At 42.0% G+C, this 16,929-nt stretch overlaps 1 protein-coding gene across 1 annotated transcript in view; it reads left to right on the plus strand.

Moving 5' to 3' along the window:
- Positions 1 to 16,929, plus strand: part of ETFA (electron transfer flavoprotein subunit alpha) — a 46,375-nt gene that overhangs the window by 3,540 nt on the left and 25,906 nt on the right. The window contains exons 2-8 of the mRNA XM_026648233.1: positions 2,509 to 2,658; positions 5,549 to 5,630; positions 5,743 to 5,825; positions 7,419 to 7,518; positions 8,742 to 8,852; positions 10,006 to 10,107; positions 15,554 to 15,622. Coding sequence (XP_026504018.1) covers positions 2,509 to 2,658; positions 5,549 to 5,630; positions 5,743 to 5,825; positions 7,419 to 7,518; positions 8,742 to 8,852; positions 10,006 to 10,107; positions 15,554 to 15,622 — 697 coding nt within the window. The remainder of the gene's footprint in view (positions 1 to 2,508; positions 2,659 to 5,548; positions 5,631 to 5,742; positions 5,826 to 7,418; positions 7,519 to 8,741; positions 8,853 to 10,005; positions 10,108 to 15,553; positions 15,623 to 16,929) is intronic.

Consider the following 16,929-nt stretch of genomic DNA (forward strand, 5'->3'; position numbering starts at 1 on the left):
TGTTGACCTTTTTCAGATTTCAATAATGCTTTTTTTATTGCACAAAAGATCTTAGATCTATTTTGGACTCAACATATCTATAAATTCAATACTATTTCCCACCTTTTTATAAAAATATTTGAGATCCTTGGGTGAAAGATGGTATAAATGTAACTTTTAATTTTTCTGCATGCCTAGCAGACCCGTATTTGATTTTTCTAATATCTAGTAGTCTTTCACTAAAGGCGTGCTCTCTCTTTTGTTTCTTTTTCTTTTTTTTCTCTTCAGAATCTATTCTTGCTGTGCCTGTACTTATTTTACTATGTGGCATGATTTTTGATGCTGTTGAGCATTTTCAGTTCTTGTTGACTTTGGTGCAAGTTTGGGGTGTTTGGTATATCTGAAAATCTGCCCATGGTCTTTATTTTCTTCTCCACTGCATCCTCAGTAGCCATTCTCTTTTTGCCTGCCATGGTCATTCACATAAATAGGTTTCCTGAAAGATGACCTGAGCACTACAATATGTCACTTGAAATAATTGGTATTCAAATGGCCAGAGTGCAAAGGTCTTTATTGTTGATGTGTTTTAAATACTCAGCAGTATTTTAAAATTTCAGCATTCACTGTATGAAAAGCACCAAAATAATAAATGGACCCGGGCAGTGTGAGTGCCACTGAAAATCAGCTCGCATGCCGCCGTCAGCACGCGTGCCATAGGTTGCATACCCCGACGTAAGGGATAAGGTTCATAATCAAAACCCACTGTAGCTCTTGTACCTTTACATCACTTTTTGGCCCCAGGCAGCTTCTTCTCCTGGACCTGTTAGCACAGCTGTATTACCTCCTGAGCAGACTCCAAAGGACCCTGACTCTAGGGCAGTGATCCCCAACATGGTGCCTGCCGGGGCATCTATGTGCACCCGCGTACTGGCCGGCGGACGAGCATCCGCCGAAATGCCGCCGACAAGCAGCGTCCTCCAGAGGTCTCACCGCCGAAATGTTGCCGATTTTCGGCATTATTTCGTCAGCGACACCTCTGGATGCTGCTGCTTGGTGGCGGCATTTTGGCGGCTACACCTATTGACGTTGCCACTTCTCGGCAGCATTTTGGCTGACGTTTGTCCGCCAGCCACGGTCCGCGGTGGCTCGTCATCTGGCACCTGCCAGACAAAAAAGGTTGGGGACCACTGCTCTAGGGAGTGTCCTCGGGGCAGGGGTAAGAAGTGGCACTGTGAAGGCAGCTGATACCTCTTCCCTTGTATCCTCCCATAAAGTAGTGAAGATCTTGGAGGATCCTCTTGGGTGCATTGTCCTTGTGGGGCTATGTGGCACTAGGTGTGCAGGAAATACCTGGTTACTATCTTACATGGCCTTATGTGTTGATAGGGAGAGACTTAAATATATCATGACTTAAATCCTTTGGAAAACAATGCAGGTGGCTTTATTTTTTTTTAAATGCACTGTGTTAGGCAACCAGTCCATATAGTTAATCCAAAAGGCTACCTGCAATAATGTTCTGTAATTTTTGTGTATGATTTGTGAGTGGCCAGTGCTTGGCTAAATTAACCTTTTATATGTAAAGAGGCTGTAGTCAAACTAAACTGAAGTATTAGTGAAATGCATGAAACAAAGTAACAATGTTTAGAATCCTTTGTTCATTTCAGTTTGATCCTCTTCCTGTTTTTGCAATTTTGTTTTGATTTGTAAAGTGCTCCAGAACAAGTTCTAAAGAATGACCAGAGAATATAGTAAGTAGGTCGGTCAAGTGATTATTTTAAGTAGCCATATTGGACTCTGATGGGATATTGTTTGAATCATCAGAAAAGGGTTGAACATTTTAAAATAAAATATATTACTTAGATTCAAGTCTGATACAGTCCAATAGAATTTTTTTATTATGGTTTCTTTAGACTGCAAACCTGCCTAAGACCCTAATTATTGGTTTGTTTTCCCAATTTCCAACAATTAATAAAGGCAAAGTAAGAATACAATATTTTTTAAAAATAAGCGCAGGTTCTTTCTCTAGGATTTTAGTCAAAGCTTTGTTTGAAAAATATATTGCCTTATAGCAGTGTGTCCTCTGATTTCCTCCCATTATGTCCTGCTTCCTTTCCCTTGTGGATTTCATCCTATAACCATCCAAATTCTTAAATTACTTCCATATGTTCAACAAACCATTTAAGGCATTTAACCAGGCTGATCAATTGACCTAAAAAAATCTGGTTTATAAAATTGTTATCCCTAGTCCTGACCAGTATCTTCCTATCCTTTCAAAATGGCTATGCAGTATATAGCCTGAAGTTCAGAAGATTGTCACTTGCTTAGTGCCTGGTACCTTCAAACTGCTTTATTAAAAATATCTGTTAGTTCAGTTGGTCTGTTCATTGTTACTGGTTAATGTAGTTTTGTACAAATGAAATGCTTTCTATAAGGCACTAGGTGGTCTCTGTAAAATACTATAAAATATTGTTCGTTCCTTCCACATTTAATGTTAACCCTGTGTTTTTTCGTTTTCTTTTCTTTTTTAAGGCCTCATTGCTCCAGAGATTTCAGAGTACATTGGTAATAGCTGAACACACAAATGAGTCTCTTACACCCATTACGCTAAATGCTATCAGTGCAGCAAAGCGGCTTGGAGGTGAAGTATCTTGTTTAGTAGCTGGTACCAACTGTGACAAGGTAAGAAACCTGATTATTTTTCTTTCTAGCTGTGTTTAAACAAAGTAGTGACTACCACTAAGTAAACCAAACAAGACTTGGGTCAGTTTCAAGAATAATGTTCAAGTGGGAGGAGCTATGCCAATGGTCACTAGTCCCAAGGAAATGTCCTGAATTTAAACTGTTGCTCTTCTAAACTGAAAATATGCATATAGGGTGTGGGGTTGTTTTTTTTAAACAAGTGACTATGCTAAAAGGGACTCTCAACTTACATTCTGTTTTTTAATGAAGTTTTTATAAATCCAAAGGCCAATAGAAATGTTAAAATTCCAGTTTAAATAGCTATTTAAAATCAAATATTCTCCTGTAAAATTTGAAATCCAGGTATTGCAGCACTAAGAATCTGAAAGCAAAACTTGCTTAACTGACTTTTATTGTCCATTCTGTGAAAACGTCAAAAAGTAAACAGAGCATAAAGAATGACAAATAGAACTTTAAAAAAATCTCTCTGTTAATAATCAAAGGTGTTACTAATGTAAGGATTTGTTTACAATGTATGATTAAGATGTTAGTGTTTCCTGACTTTAAAAGTATGCTACACATTAGAGAACTAATGCCTTGTGTGCTTGCCAGTACTGTTGCTTGAATTGTCTCAAGAGTCTATAGTAGACCAGTTTTGTTACATTGTCACTAAGGATTTTGAGAATAGCCTTTTAGCACTGACGCCTACAGGTCAATACGGTTAACTGTATAAAGACTGTGGAAGTGATGTTGATCATGTCTGATAATTTGTAAAATTAAACTGAGTTAGTGTTGAATGGTTTCTCTTGTAGTGATAAGTTTTATCTTAGGCAGAGAACCATATACATGGCAAGTGACATTAAAGTTGTGGCATCCTCTCCAGTCACAAATCTCAGGAGAAGGGATTATAACTAGACTGTAAAGACTGGTTTTAAATTTAAAACCTGACATTCTAGGTCTGAGACCAGGAGCAAACATTTACTGAGTTCGAGAAAAATCTGTTTGGTTCACATTTTGTAACACCTCATTTGCACCCCTTTTATTTTGGAGACTTTTTGCACTCATAACTAAATAGTGATGGGTGAAACTTGTTCTCTTTCAATACTCCATGTGTTGTGTGTGGTGGTGACCCAAGTTATTTTATAAAATGATACTGCATATAACCTGAACTTTCTTTTTAAAGTTGTAAGAATGTGTACAGGTGGGACAAAAAAGTCATAATACATAAATAACTGTTATGTAGTGGCCACTTTGATTTTCTCTCTTACAACCCTTGGTTTTCTCTCTTACAACCCTTGTTTTGTTGTTTTTGGTGGTAAAACTGATCTTCAGGAAAGCAAGGAAGTAGTGTTGTTTGGGGCAATGCAAGTGTCTTAACACAGTTCTATCAATACACTCAATGTGATTTGCAATAACCCTTTTGTAGCTTAAAATTTGCTTTTGTGTATGTAATATAGCAAAAACATAACTGCAGATCTGAAACCTACAGCAATTCAACAGCTAATAATGTCAGACTTCAGTACAAACGATTTCTGTTGTAATTAACAAGAGGACTACATCACCGCTTGTTTTCCTTAGCACTTGTAACATAGGGCCTATATCATTGAAATAAATGGCAAAACTCATTGATTTCAGAGGAAGTAAGATTAAGCTCTTGAATAATTCGATTAGATCAGTTGAAGCATTAGGTTGACTGTTTTTAATAGTAATTGTTGATCACTTTTATTATAAATGTTTATACTCTTGCAGGGGTTCTCCTCCACCATTTTTTAACTCAGATCCCACCTTAGAATTGTTTTTGAACTTGAAGGCCCCTCCACAACCAGATAGCAGTGCCTTTCATTCAAATTTGCCCTGCCCACTGCTTCATCACAACAAGGAGTGACTGGGCCAAATTTGAGTGTATAGCGTTGTTGGCATTTCAATTTTACTGTAATTACTGAAATATTTGAAGGCTCATTGTTCCACCCCTGTTGAGAACTGTAGTTCCAATGTAATAACATAACCTTATTGCACACTACTATTTACATGAGGCCAACATGTCTTATGATGGTTTCTTTTGCAGTTTTTGTCTTATTCAAAAATTGTGTGTATTTATATTGGAGAGGCAGCATAGTCTAGCGCAGGGGTGGGCAAACTTTTTGGCCAGAGGGCCACATCAGGGTTGCAAAACTGTATGGAGGGCGGGGTAGGAAAGGCTGTGCCTCCCCAAACAGCCTGGCTCCTGCCCTCTATCCGACCCCTCCCACTTCCCACCCCCTGACTGCCCCCCTCAGAACCCCTGACCCATCCAACCCCCCTGCTCCTTGTCCCCTGACTGCCCCCTCCCGGGACCCCCTGCTCCTTATCCAACCCCCCGGCCCCAGCCCGGCCACCTTACCATGCCGCTCAGAGAAGCATGTCTGGCAGCCGTGCTGCCCGGCCGGAGCCAGACCTGCTGCTGCACTGCCCTGAAGAAGCGCGCAGCCCCGCCGCTCAGAGTGCTCCCCATGCGGCAGCATGGCTGCAGGGGAGGGGGGACAGTGGGGGAGGAGCCGGGGGTTAGCCTCCCCGGCCGAAAGCTCAAGGGCCAGGCAGGATGGTCCCGTGGGCCAGATGTGGGCCGCGGGCTGTAGTTTGCCCACCTCTGGTCTAGTGTATTGGCACTGGACTGGGAGTCAGAGACCTGTGTTCTGTTCCAGTGAATTCTGCCACTGACCAGCTATGTGACCTTGGGCAAATCTACCCTTCTGTTTCACTCCTGTCTTTGTCTTGTCTATTTAGATTGTGAGCTCTTTGGGGAAGGCACTGTCTTACTATTTGTTTGCACAGTGCCTAGCGCCCTGGGGCCCTAAGTTCAATTGGGCCTCTAGGTGCTGGTGTAATACTACTAATATTTTTGTAATCGTAGGTAGCAGAAGAGCTCAGCAAAGTACAGGGCATTGCAAAAGTTCTAGTGGTTCAGCATGATGTATACAAAGGATTTCTACCAGGTGAGCATTATTTGTATACAGCCAAAAATAGTCTGGTGTCATTCTTAGCAATGAAAACTGTAATTGAAAATATAAATGAGACTGTTGTAAACTGTGACATGTTTTTCCTCAGAGGAGCTGACTCCATTGATTTTGGCAACTCAGAAACAGTTTAATTACACACACATCTGTGCTGGAGCATCTGCCTTTGGGAAGGTGAGCAGATAAGAAACGCACACAAATCTGTAGCATGTATGAGGCTAAGAGCCCATTACATGTAAGTGTGAGTTGGAAATCTGTGAAAGATTTTTCATATATTCTGTAGCCATGTTGGACTTTTCTGAAATGTTACAGCAGTGTAAAAGAGCAATTTAAAGCAAGTGTTTAATTGTAATATATCAGTCATAGTATAAATTTTGCTTTCTATGTGGATGTTTAATAAAACAAATAGGAACTAGAGATCTGAAACCATTATGCCTTCCGAAATAGAGACTAGTATAAAAAGCTAGCTGTGGTAGCTCTTATTTTACTTTAAAGTAAAAATTAGCTTCTTTGTATTCAGTTGTGCCATTTGCATCGATGAAGAAGGAAAGCATGCATGCCTTTTAGCACTAAACTGTTTTGGGTTTTTTTACATATGTCTATGGAGTAATGCAGACTAGAGTGTAAAATTTTTTTAAATTGTGCATGAAAACCACTAACTAACTCCGTTTTATATCTTTTAAAATGTAAGTGCAACTCTCTATTTTTTTTTTTTTTTTTTGGTTTTACTTTGTCTTTCACATAAGTATTCCATTAGTAATTCGATCTGGCTTCCCTTAGATGAGCTTTCACTTGCAATCAGTATCAGTCTTTATACATGTTTTAGTTTTGTTCATAAAGTTCTTTAGATGCTTTTTCTCCCAATGCAAATTTTCTTGGCAGCTCTGACTTGATATTTAGCTGGCTAAAAATGGTAGCTTCAGCTTTCTTGTCTTAAGATCTTTGTATGAAGAACCTATTCTCCTATCACCTAACTCTGACCTCTTTGTTTACATTGAGTAGTAATTTTCTGTGGGAGTAATTCAGTGTACCTATTCCTGTAGTAAGGTACTACTTAACATGACTAAAGGTACCAGAAGTGTGCCTGTATTTTGTGCATGTTGTACAAGTCAGGGGGAAGAACTTAACCCTTGTACTCCTTATTACATATAAGATTTGTGCTACTTCTATATTTAAAAACATCAGGGAGGATGCTAAGTACATATTTCGTAGTCAACTATATACTAAAAAAGTGTCTTTCTTAAATTTCGTAATTTTAAGATATTGTCAATTTGGTTTTTTTTGACTGCTCAAGTACAGATTTGTTCCTCACTCTTGGTATTTGGGAAATAACTTCTAAATGTATTTAAAAAAACAAAAAAACCCCCCCACAACCTTACTCGTCAGAATCCAGCAATCCATAACTGTCAATTTTGGGAGCAAATGGCATCTATATTCAGTTTTAAACTATTAAAGCAAATAAGCATCATAATTCAACATATTGAATTAAGGGTTTACTTACTGTAAGTCTCATAAAATTTCTAATGTTGTTACAGTAATGGGCTTTCATTTGACTGCAAAGGCTACATGAGTAGCCATACTAGAAGTCTATGGTTTTGTGAGTCCTCTCACAGATAGCATTATATAAAACTTAAAATTAGGACACTGAATGTATCTTAATTATAGTTCATATGCCAAGCAGATTTATTTTAACTTTCCTTACATATTTAGGGTACAACCTGTCAGCATTTAGAACATTTTGCTAACTTCTCATATTTAACTTTTTAGAATCTTCTTCCCAGAGTGGCAGCTAAACTTGATGTTGCCCCTATTTCTGACATCATTGAGATTAAATCACCTGACACTTTTGTGAGAACTATTTATGCAGGTGAGCAATACAAGACTGTGTGTATGCTGTACAATAAGGACCTGATCCTGCTTACCTGTGTTACCAAAACTCCCATTACTATAACTTGGGATGTGTAAGGAATTTCAAGATAGTGTCCTAAATCGCTATGGTTAACCAGAATGAAACAAGAAAACAGAAGTTTTTTTTGTAAAAACACATAGAATTTTCCCTGGTACTATAGGATTGCAGCTCAGAAACCAGATCTAGCATTTTAATTAACGATCTCTGGTGATGTTTTTCATACATATTGTATTTCTCTGTTAATGTACTTCTGATCAGATTTTGCAAAATGTAAGACATTCAGATAACTGTCTGACTTTATTTAATATGGCTAGCATTAGTTCTGATTTCAGATATCCATAAGGTTATTTTTTGTAATTATGTAGACATTGATCTGATTACTAAAAAAAGTCAATTAAATATTACAAATAATCATTTGCAATCTTTGCTTCAATCATAGTTCTCTAATGCCTGTCTGATCCTATGTTTTAATTTTTTAAATTTAGACATGAGCTCATTAGCCTGTTTCTTAAATTTTATTGTGAAAGGATTTTCTTTCCTTAGCCTACATGGTATCTTGTGATAATTGTGATATTACATTTGAGACATAGATGAATTGCAATGCATTTTAAGTCGCTTCCTTGTAATTGTCAAATTTTTTTTTTTTAATGGGAAGCTGATATTCTAGCATTTCTTTCCCCTCCACTGTTCCTAACACCTCCAATTGAGAAAGATTAAGTCAGTTAAGATATCCAAAACCAAATGTTTGATGTAGTGGGATTGGTTTTTTTTTCTTAAGTCATGTGACAGTTTAAAAGGCCTGTTCGTGAAATGGAGGCTTTTCATATTCTGTTATGAAGTTAAAATCCTGATCTTTGAAATGTAAAAATACCTAAAAGTGGAGAGCTCGTTTGAATGCAGTCATGCTGCTCTGATCAGAAAGGGGAAAAGCATTCTCTCCATACTAGCATGTTTCTCAAATCGTGTGTGATAGGAAGGAAATGTTAAAATAGTTGTAAAATGCAGTTTTAAGCCTCCTGATTTTCTGATTTTGGTGACCTAAAACTGCAATTTTAGGGAGATAATCTTGTGATTTTTTTTATTTTTTTTTTAACACTGCATTTTCTGCTAGAAGGACTAGTATTTCTTATGATTCACTGATACTCTGTTCTATGTTTTTTGCAAAATGATATCTTTCCTAGGAAATGCTCTGTGTACTGTGAAGTGTGATGAAAAAGTAAAAGTGTTTTCTGTACGGGGAACCTCTTTTGAAGCCGCACCAGTAAGCGGTGGAAGTGCTAGTGTAGAAAAAGGTGGGTGTTGACTTCGATATATTTTCATCTTTTGGTTTTAGTTTTGTGCAAAGCATAACTTGAGTTCATAACATTTCTTATCAAAGTAAACTAATTATAATAATCTTTGTATTGTGCTTAAAAGCTTGTACTTTTTAGTTTTGCCAGCAAAGGAAAGATACATATTGTCTGTCCACTTGCCTTTTCTCCTCTTCTGATCACACCTGTCTAGTAACTATTTCACTCATTATGCCTGCTTTTTGGCCTTGTGCTGCAGCAATCTTACAAGTTGTCTATATTTAAAGTTGAACCAGTTTAAGTTTAAATTGCTTTAAAAACCAACTTGGTTAAGTTAGTGCAAAACAGTGTGAACATTTGATTTAATCCAGTTCTATATCAATTTAGCTTAAATTGATTTATCATCACATTAAGATAAATTGATAAACCGATTTATATCAGTTCGAATGTCCCAGACTGTGTTTTGCACCAGTTTTAAATAAACTAGTTCAAAATAACACTTTCAGTTAAACCAGTGCAACTTTGAATACAGACAAGGCCCTAGTCACGTGTCCTTTCTTGGTCTGGGGCCATTCAAGACCGTTCCATACATCTGCCAGAGGGAGTCAGTAGCGCCATAAGTATTGCATTTTCTCATCAATGATAATATTCAGGGATGTTGAACTACCGCCTCTGAATCCTTCTCCAGCATTGACCTTGTCAACTCAACTCTGATCAATGAATATTAGCATGTTGCACTGTCATTAGATCACTTAGCCAGCTTGACTCTCTCTCTCTTTTAATAATAGTTGAGCTGCTTCTGCTAAGGAGATACATTATGTGTGTATATTACAAGCCTTCATTTTAGTCCAGTTTAATATGCAAAGTGAAAATAGTTTTCAGTAAACTTTGCATGTAGTACTACAAATAAAATTTAAATTATATATAAGTATAATACGGAGGTAAATTATCTTAGTGGCTAATAAATGGACTTGTAGTTTAAAGACAGTAGGGCAATTATGAAAGGAATTATTATGGAGGCATATGAATAGAATCAGTGCTGGAATGGATTCCTGGTCACTTGGTTTCCTATGTAGTACTTTAGCTTAAAGCAGAAAAAATATTGCAGTTTTAAAAAATTAAGAAACATGTACTTTTTAACATGTCACATAAGCAGTAACGGCTCCATCACCAGTTGGTCAGTCTGAATGGATTGAGCAGAAGCTAACAAAAAGTGATCGGCCAGAGCTCACGAGTGCAAAGGTGGTCGTATCAGGTGGTAAGTAGATAATATTTAAGTAGTGCTGAGTTTCAGTTAAACTAATAGCTGTAGCAGAACTCCATCTTGACCTGCTCTGCTGTGTCTAGATCAGGCCTGCACAACTCGTAAAGTGGCAAGGGCCACATTACTCCAAAGAAAACAGCTGAGGGCCGAACCCCCCCCCAGCGCTGCCGAAACACCAACCCCCCTGAAACACAACACACACACCCCAGCGCCACCCGCCCCACGGAAACAAATCTTCCTTCCCCAGCGCCGCCCTGCCGAAACAGCTGTGGGCCGAAAAGGAAGGGTGGGGGAGGGGGGGTGATACTTTAGTAAGAATTTTTCAATTAAAGCAAACAATTGTATGTATGGCACACTAGGAAGGCACTGACAGTGTGTGGAAGCCTGTAGTGTAAAGGGGGAAAGAAACGGCGTGCATAGGGTGACCAGATCACAGCAGTAGGACCCACCCCCTCCCCGCTTGGCCCCACCATCACACCCCTCTTCACCCCTTAGTCCCCACACTGGCTTGCTGCGTCCCTCCTAATCAGTCCCCCACCCACCACTCGCCTCCTTTCTCCTCCTCCCTCCCCTGCCAGGAACCCCCATGCCCGCCCCTAGAACCCCTGCTGGCTCGCTGCTCGCCTCTTTGCCCACCTGCCACTTGCCCACCCGCTCGCCTCCATCTCGCCCCCTCACCTCCCCCAAGTATAAACCCTCATTCAAAGACCCAGGGGTCACTATATTACTGCACACAGCAGTCAATCAATGCAGTTGTAGATAAATCTCTGCATTATGCATTTTTGTATAACTTTTATATGACTTTGTATTGAACCTCGGTAATATGTTATAGCGGGCCTCTAAGGTAGTATAATTAAGGTAAAAGAAAAATGTCTTTTTGCTAGAAGTAGAATAAGATCCCCCCCCACACACTTTGTAATCGATTGCCCTGTTGAATGAATGAGGTGTGAATGAGGAAGGTGTGGAAGGCAAGGACCTCCAGACAGCTGCAACCCTTGGAGAGGGGATGGGAGCCAGACCAGATCAGGCCCAATGCTGCTCGCTCACCCAGATGTAATGGGCCAGTGGTAGCCACTCCATAGTTCAGACTGATCCTAACTTACAACTAAGATTCATTTTTAACTTCCGTGTAACTTCTCCAAAAAATTACCAGATCCCCTGAGCTCTCCTAGGCCAGGTAGGATTTGTCTGGGAGGTTTGGTAACCTTCAGAAAAGGGGTTTTGCAATTAAGGTATTTCACAAATATCCATCATTCCCTTTCTGAACATTTTCCTAGCTTCCTACCCCCAAAATGGCTTGGCCCCAAACACCAGGTGTCTGGCTGAGTCGGATGGGGGCCTCTGGGTGTTACTGGGGGAGAGCTGGGGGATCACAAAGACCTGTGTCATGTTTATAACATTGACTCTGTAAATTATTTAAACTGCCCTTCTGCTGAGTCTTGGCTCTGCGGCAAGGGCTGCTCTGCAGAGGAGCATGGAGCAATGGCGAGTTGCTGGACCTCATCAGTGTTTGTGGGGAGGAAGCTGTACAGTCCCAGCTGCGCTCCAGCCGTAGGAATTACGATACCTTCGGGAAGGTATCAAAGGACATGATGGAAAGGGGCCATGACCAGGACACCCTGCAGTGCAGGATTAAAGTGAAGAAGCTGCGGAGTGCCTACCACAAAGCCCGCTACGCAAACGGCCGCTTGGGTGCTCCCCCCGCGACCTGCTGATTCTACAAAGAGCTGGATGCGATACTTGGGGTTAACCCCACCTCCACTCCGAGCACCACCATGGACACTTCAGAGCCGGTGTGTGGGGGGGAGGAGGACGAGGAGGAGGAAAACGGGAGTAAGGGTGGTGGGCTGGATGGAGACACCCCAGAATCCCTGGAGCCATGCAGCCAGGAGCTCTTCTCGAGCCAGGAGGAAGGTAGCCAGTTGCAGCGGCCGGTACTTGGTGGAAGACAAACAGAAGAGCAGATTCCCGGTAAGCGTGTTTTTTTTTTTTCCGGGAAGGAATTTTTTCAGTGTGGGCTCTTTGGGAGAGGAGGGTTAGGCATGCATGCCTAGATGCGGAATAGTGCATTGATGTGGTTTATCACATCACGGTAATCGGCCTCGGTAATCTCCTCGAATGTCTCATCCAGAACGTGTGCAATGCGCTTGCGCAGGTTTATCGGGAGAGCCACCGTGGTCCTTGTCCCAGCCAGGCTAACGTGTCCGCGCCACTGTGCTGCGAGGGGACCATTGCTGCACACAGGCAAGCTGCATATGGGCCAGGGCGGAAGCCGCATTGCAGTAGAAGACCCTCCCTGGCTTCCCAGGTCACCCTCAGCAGCGAGATATCGTCCAGGACGAACTCCTGTGGAAAATGTTGGGACAGTGTTCAGTGTAGGTGCCCCCTGAAGCTGTTGGCTCTCCCCAAGGCACAGAAACCCAGAGGACAGTGCAGCCCTGAAACAATCAGTCCCCCTTACTCACCATTTTGAGGCTCCCGTGGGATATGTGTGCTCTATTTCGGACGGGAAAATTATGCAATTGTGTAGACCCTGTGTGTTTTCTACTCCTTAAGTGCGGGGGAAATCATTACTCTGTCTGGTATAAACAATGCTGCCTCTGTTAAATGTTGCGTTTTACCTATACAGCTGCATCAACGTTGAGACCTCAGCCGTTCCTCTTATCGCCTGCTCAGAGACTGCAAAGACTCAGGAAGAGACCGCGAAAAAGCAAAGAAGACATGCTGCAAGAAGTGATGCGGCAATCTATTAAAGAGAATGAGAGAGCACAGGACTGGAGGGAGAGAGAAAGCGGGATCCGCCAGGAAAACGCAGCGCACCGGCGGCAAAGCACCGCGCACCGGCAGCAAAGCACTGATAGGCTCATAAGCATCCTGGAGCACCAAGCAGACGCTATCCAGGAGCTGGTAGCCATGCAGAAAGAGGAGCAGTACTGCAAACGCCACCTCCCCCCACAGCCTTTGTCCCAAAACTCTTTCCATTGTGCCCCACTGTCACCTCCAACCCACTTTCCCCAACTTCCGTGTTCTTCACGCCACCCGCTGCCTCCAACACCAGTATCTTCACCACCCACCCCTGAAAACCACGACCCTTACCCTCTGCACTCAACCCCCATCACCATGCAGTATAGCTGTCCTGAAGTGCAGCACTCACTGCACAGCACACCAGACAGGACATACGCGAATCTGTGATTGTACTGTTCCCCACTCCACCACCTTGTTTCTTTTCAATAAATTAATTTTTTTTTCTTTTCAATAAATGGATTCTTTGGCTTTGAAAACATTCTTTATTGTTGCATAAAGTAAAAGACTCCTTAGCCCAGGAAATAAACAGTCACTGCAAGTCTGCTTGTCTGCTTAGCAAACACTGATTCCTAAAGATTGGAACAACTGCACTTCACTCCTGTGCAGGGCACCAGATATCACTGCTGGTTTTCAGCCTCAAATTGCTCCCTCAAGGCATCCCTAATCCTTGCAGCCCCGCGCTGGGCCCCTGTAATAGCCCTGCTCTCTAGCTGTGCAAATTCAGCCTCCAGGTGTTGAACCTCGGAGGTCCATGCCTGAGTGAAGCTTTCACCCTTCCCTTCACAAATATTATGGAGGGCGCAGCACGTGGATATAACCGCGGGGATGCTGTTTTCGGCCAAGTCCAACTTCCCATACAGAGATCGCCAGCGGGCCTTTAAATGGCCAAAGGCACACTCCACAGTCATTCGGCACCGGCTCAGCCTGTAGTTGAACCGTTCCTTGCTGCTGTCAAGGCTCCCTGTGTAGGGTTTCATGAGCCATGGCATTAACGGGTAAGCGGGATCTCCAAGGATCACAATGGGCATTTCAACTTCCCCTACCGTGATCTTCCGCTCTGGGGAAAAAAGTCCCAGCCTGCATCTTCCTGAACAGCCAAGTGTTCCGAAAGATGCGTGCGTCATGCACCTTTCCAGGCCAGCCAGTGTTAATGTCAATGAAACTCCCACGGTGATCCACAAGCGCCTGGAGAACCATAGAGAAATACTCCTTCCGATTAACGTACTCGGATCCTAGGTGGGGTGGTGCCAGAATAGGAATGTGCGTCCCATCTATCGCCCCTCCACAGTTAGGGAACCCCATTTGTGCAAAGCCATCCACTATTTCCTGCATGTTACCCAGAGTCACGGTTCTTCTGAGTAGGATGCGCTTAATGGCCTTGCAAACTTGCATCAACATGATTCCAACAGTCGACTTTCCCACTCCAAACTGGTTTGCGACCGACCGGTAGCTGAAGTTGCCAGCTTCCAGATTGCAATAGCCACCCGCTTCTCCACTGGCAGGGCAGCTCTCAATCTCGTGTCCTTGCGCCGCAGGGTGGGGGCAAGCTCCTCACACAGTCCCATGAAAGTGGCTTTTCTCATCCGAAAGTTCTGCAGCCATTGCTCGTCATCCCAGACTTCCATGATGATGTGATCCCACCACTCGGTGCTTGTTTCCCGAGCCCAAAAGCGGCGTTCCACGGTGCTGAGCATGTCCGTGAATGCCACAAGCAATTTCGTGTCGTACACATTGCACGGCTCGATAGCATGGTCGGACTGTTCACCCTAACTCTCACTGTCACTTGGATCTTAAGGAATAGTTCGACAGCCAAACGTGACGTGCTGGCGAGACTCGTCAGCATACGCCTCAGCAGTTCGGACTCCATTTCCTGCAGACAGATCGCGTTGCACAGAAACCGCTGAAAGATGGCGCCAAAGGTGGACGGAAACAAAGGGATTTCTGGGATGCGAACCGATGCATCACGGGGCATTGGGACAGGACCCAGAATGCCCCACGTCCATGCCCCCTTCCCACAATCCACAGCGCCAGAATGGGAAAAGGTGCTCTGTGGGATAGCTGCCCATAATGCACCGCTCCCAATAGCGCTGCAATTGCCGCAAATGTGGCCATGACAGTGTGCTGGCTAGCTGTCAGTGTGGACAGACTGCAGCGCTTTCCCTACTCAGCTGCACGAAGTCAGGTTTAACTCACAGCGCTGTACATCTGCAAGTGTAGCCAAGGCCGTATTTTTATTTATTTTTTGCTCTGCAGTAGGAGAGCTATATAACTAAAGCCAGCAGAGGGAGCACAAATTGACAACAAATCCTGTTCCCAGACTTTAGAGAGAATTGATGATACTGTTGACAACTAAGGAGGCAAACAAAACAGGGCAATGCTGATGCATGGATAAGAAATAACCACATATTAATCAAATGGAACAGAGCAAAATCTGTATGAATTAAAATTTTTATTTTCAAGATTCATAGGGGTGCTTAGAACTGTTGAGTAAAATGTCAAAAGTATCCCTTGCAAAAAGTACTTGAGTGCCTCTGTGAATACAAGTATGGGTAATGTGTGTCATGTATGCATACGTTCTCTGTTACAAAGTGTTTGAACAGAATATCAAATGTCTCCTTCCTTTTTTACCTTTAAGGGCGAGGTTTGAAGAGTGGTGACAATTTCAAACTGTTATATGACCTTGCAGATCAGTTGCATGCTGCAGGTAAAAAAAAAAAATTTTCTTGTTTTAATTGTGGGTGCTTGAAACTGACACAAAAGAACAAGGCTTGATCACATTAGTGTTTTTTGATCATCTTTAAAAATCCCATCCAACTACTGATGTAAAATTGCCTTTTGTCTAGGCATTATGGTCTGTTTTGCCATTGATGGCATCTTAACACTGTAAAAAGGAAACACTCTCTTTTCTTCAGGCTGCATGAGTTTGGGTAAAATATCTGAATGGTACCCTTTGTAAGCAGAAAAACTCAACATGGGGAAATTTTTCATATGTATTTTTAAATGGCAATATCACTTAAAGTTTTGGATTCAAAACTTCTTTGCTATGTACAGCATAGGTATTCAAATACAGACATTCAATGAAAATGGAATACATTAAAGTAATTTTGAATATTCAAGTATAATTATGAATGTCTTTGCTAAATGTAAATTTGTGTCTGTTCATGATTAAAAGTACCCAAAGATTAATATTAGCCATTGAAACATTTTAGTATTGTTTTTTTGGGTAGATGATGAGGTGGTATGTCACTAAAAGGAGCACCCTTTAACTTAATCTAGTCAATTAAAAAAAGTGAATTAAAAATAGCTTTAGGTATTGCATCTGCACCAGAGCTCCCCTGACAGTTTTTGTGGTTTTACAGTCACATTTTCTAATTTTATTTTTTTTAAGTCTTTCCCCTCTGTTAATCTATGATACAAACAGGAAAAACTGACTCTGCATAATGTGGTGGCAAAATATACAAAGTAAAAAAATATTTTCTCTTTATTCAGCGATAGTAATTTTTAGATTTTAAATGCAACAATGAGTAGATACTTTCAAACATGGTTTTGTTCTAAATTGACCTATTAATTGACTTTTAGGCAATGTTTAGACTAGGGGTGACCAAACTTACTGACTCTCCAAGCCGCATATGATAATCTTCAGTAGTTCAAGAGCCACAGGGCATGCCTGCCAGGGCTCGGGGCTTCAGCCCTGTGGGGCATGCCTGCTGGGGCTCGGGGCTTCTCCCCCATGGGGCACGCCTGTCGGTGCTTCAGCTCAACTCCTGCTCAAGCCCCGAGTCCCAGCAGGCATGGCTCAAGCCCCAGCGTCCCCCATGCGGTAGGTGGAGAATGCAAGGAGGCCGGGGGGCTCTGAGCTGCACTTTAACTGTAAAAGAGCTGCATGTGGCTTATGAGCCATGGTTTGGCCACACCTGGTTTAGACACTTTAGTTCACAAATAAAAGAAAAATCAATTTTAAGCAAAACATTTAGGATAACTGACCTCTTATCTCCATGGGACATGATATGA

Source organism: Terrapene carolina, unplaced genomic scaffold, assembly GCF_002925995.2.
Source record: "Terrapene carolina triunguis isolate 2854851 unplaced genomic scaffold, T_m_triunguis-2.0 Scaffold67, whole genome shotgun sequence".
NCBI lineage: Eukaryota > Metazoa > Chordata > Testudines > Emydidae > Terrapene > Terrapene triunguis.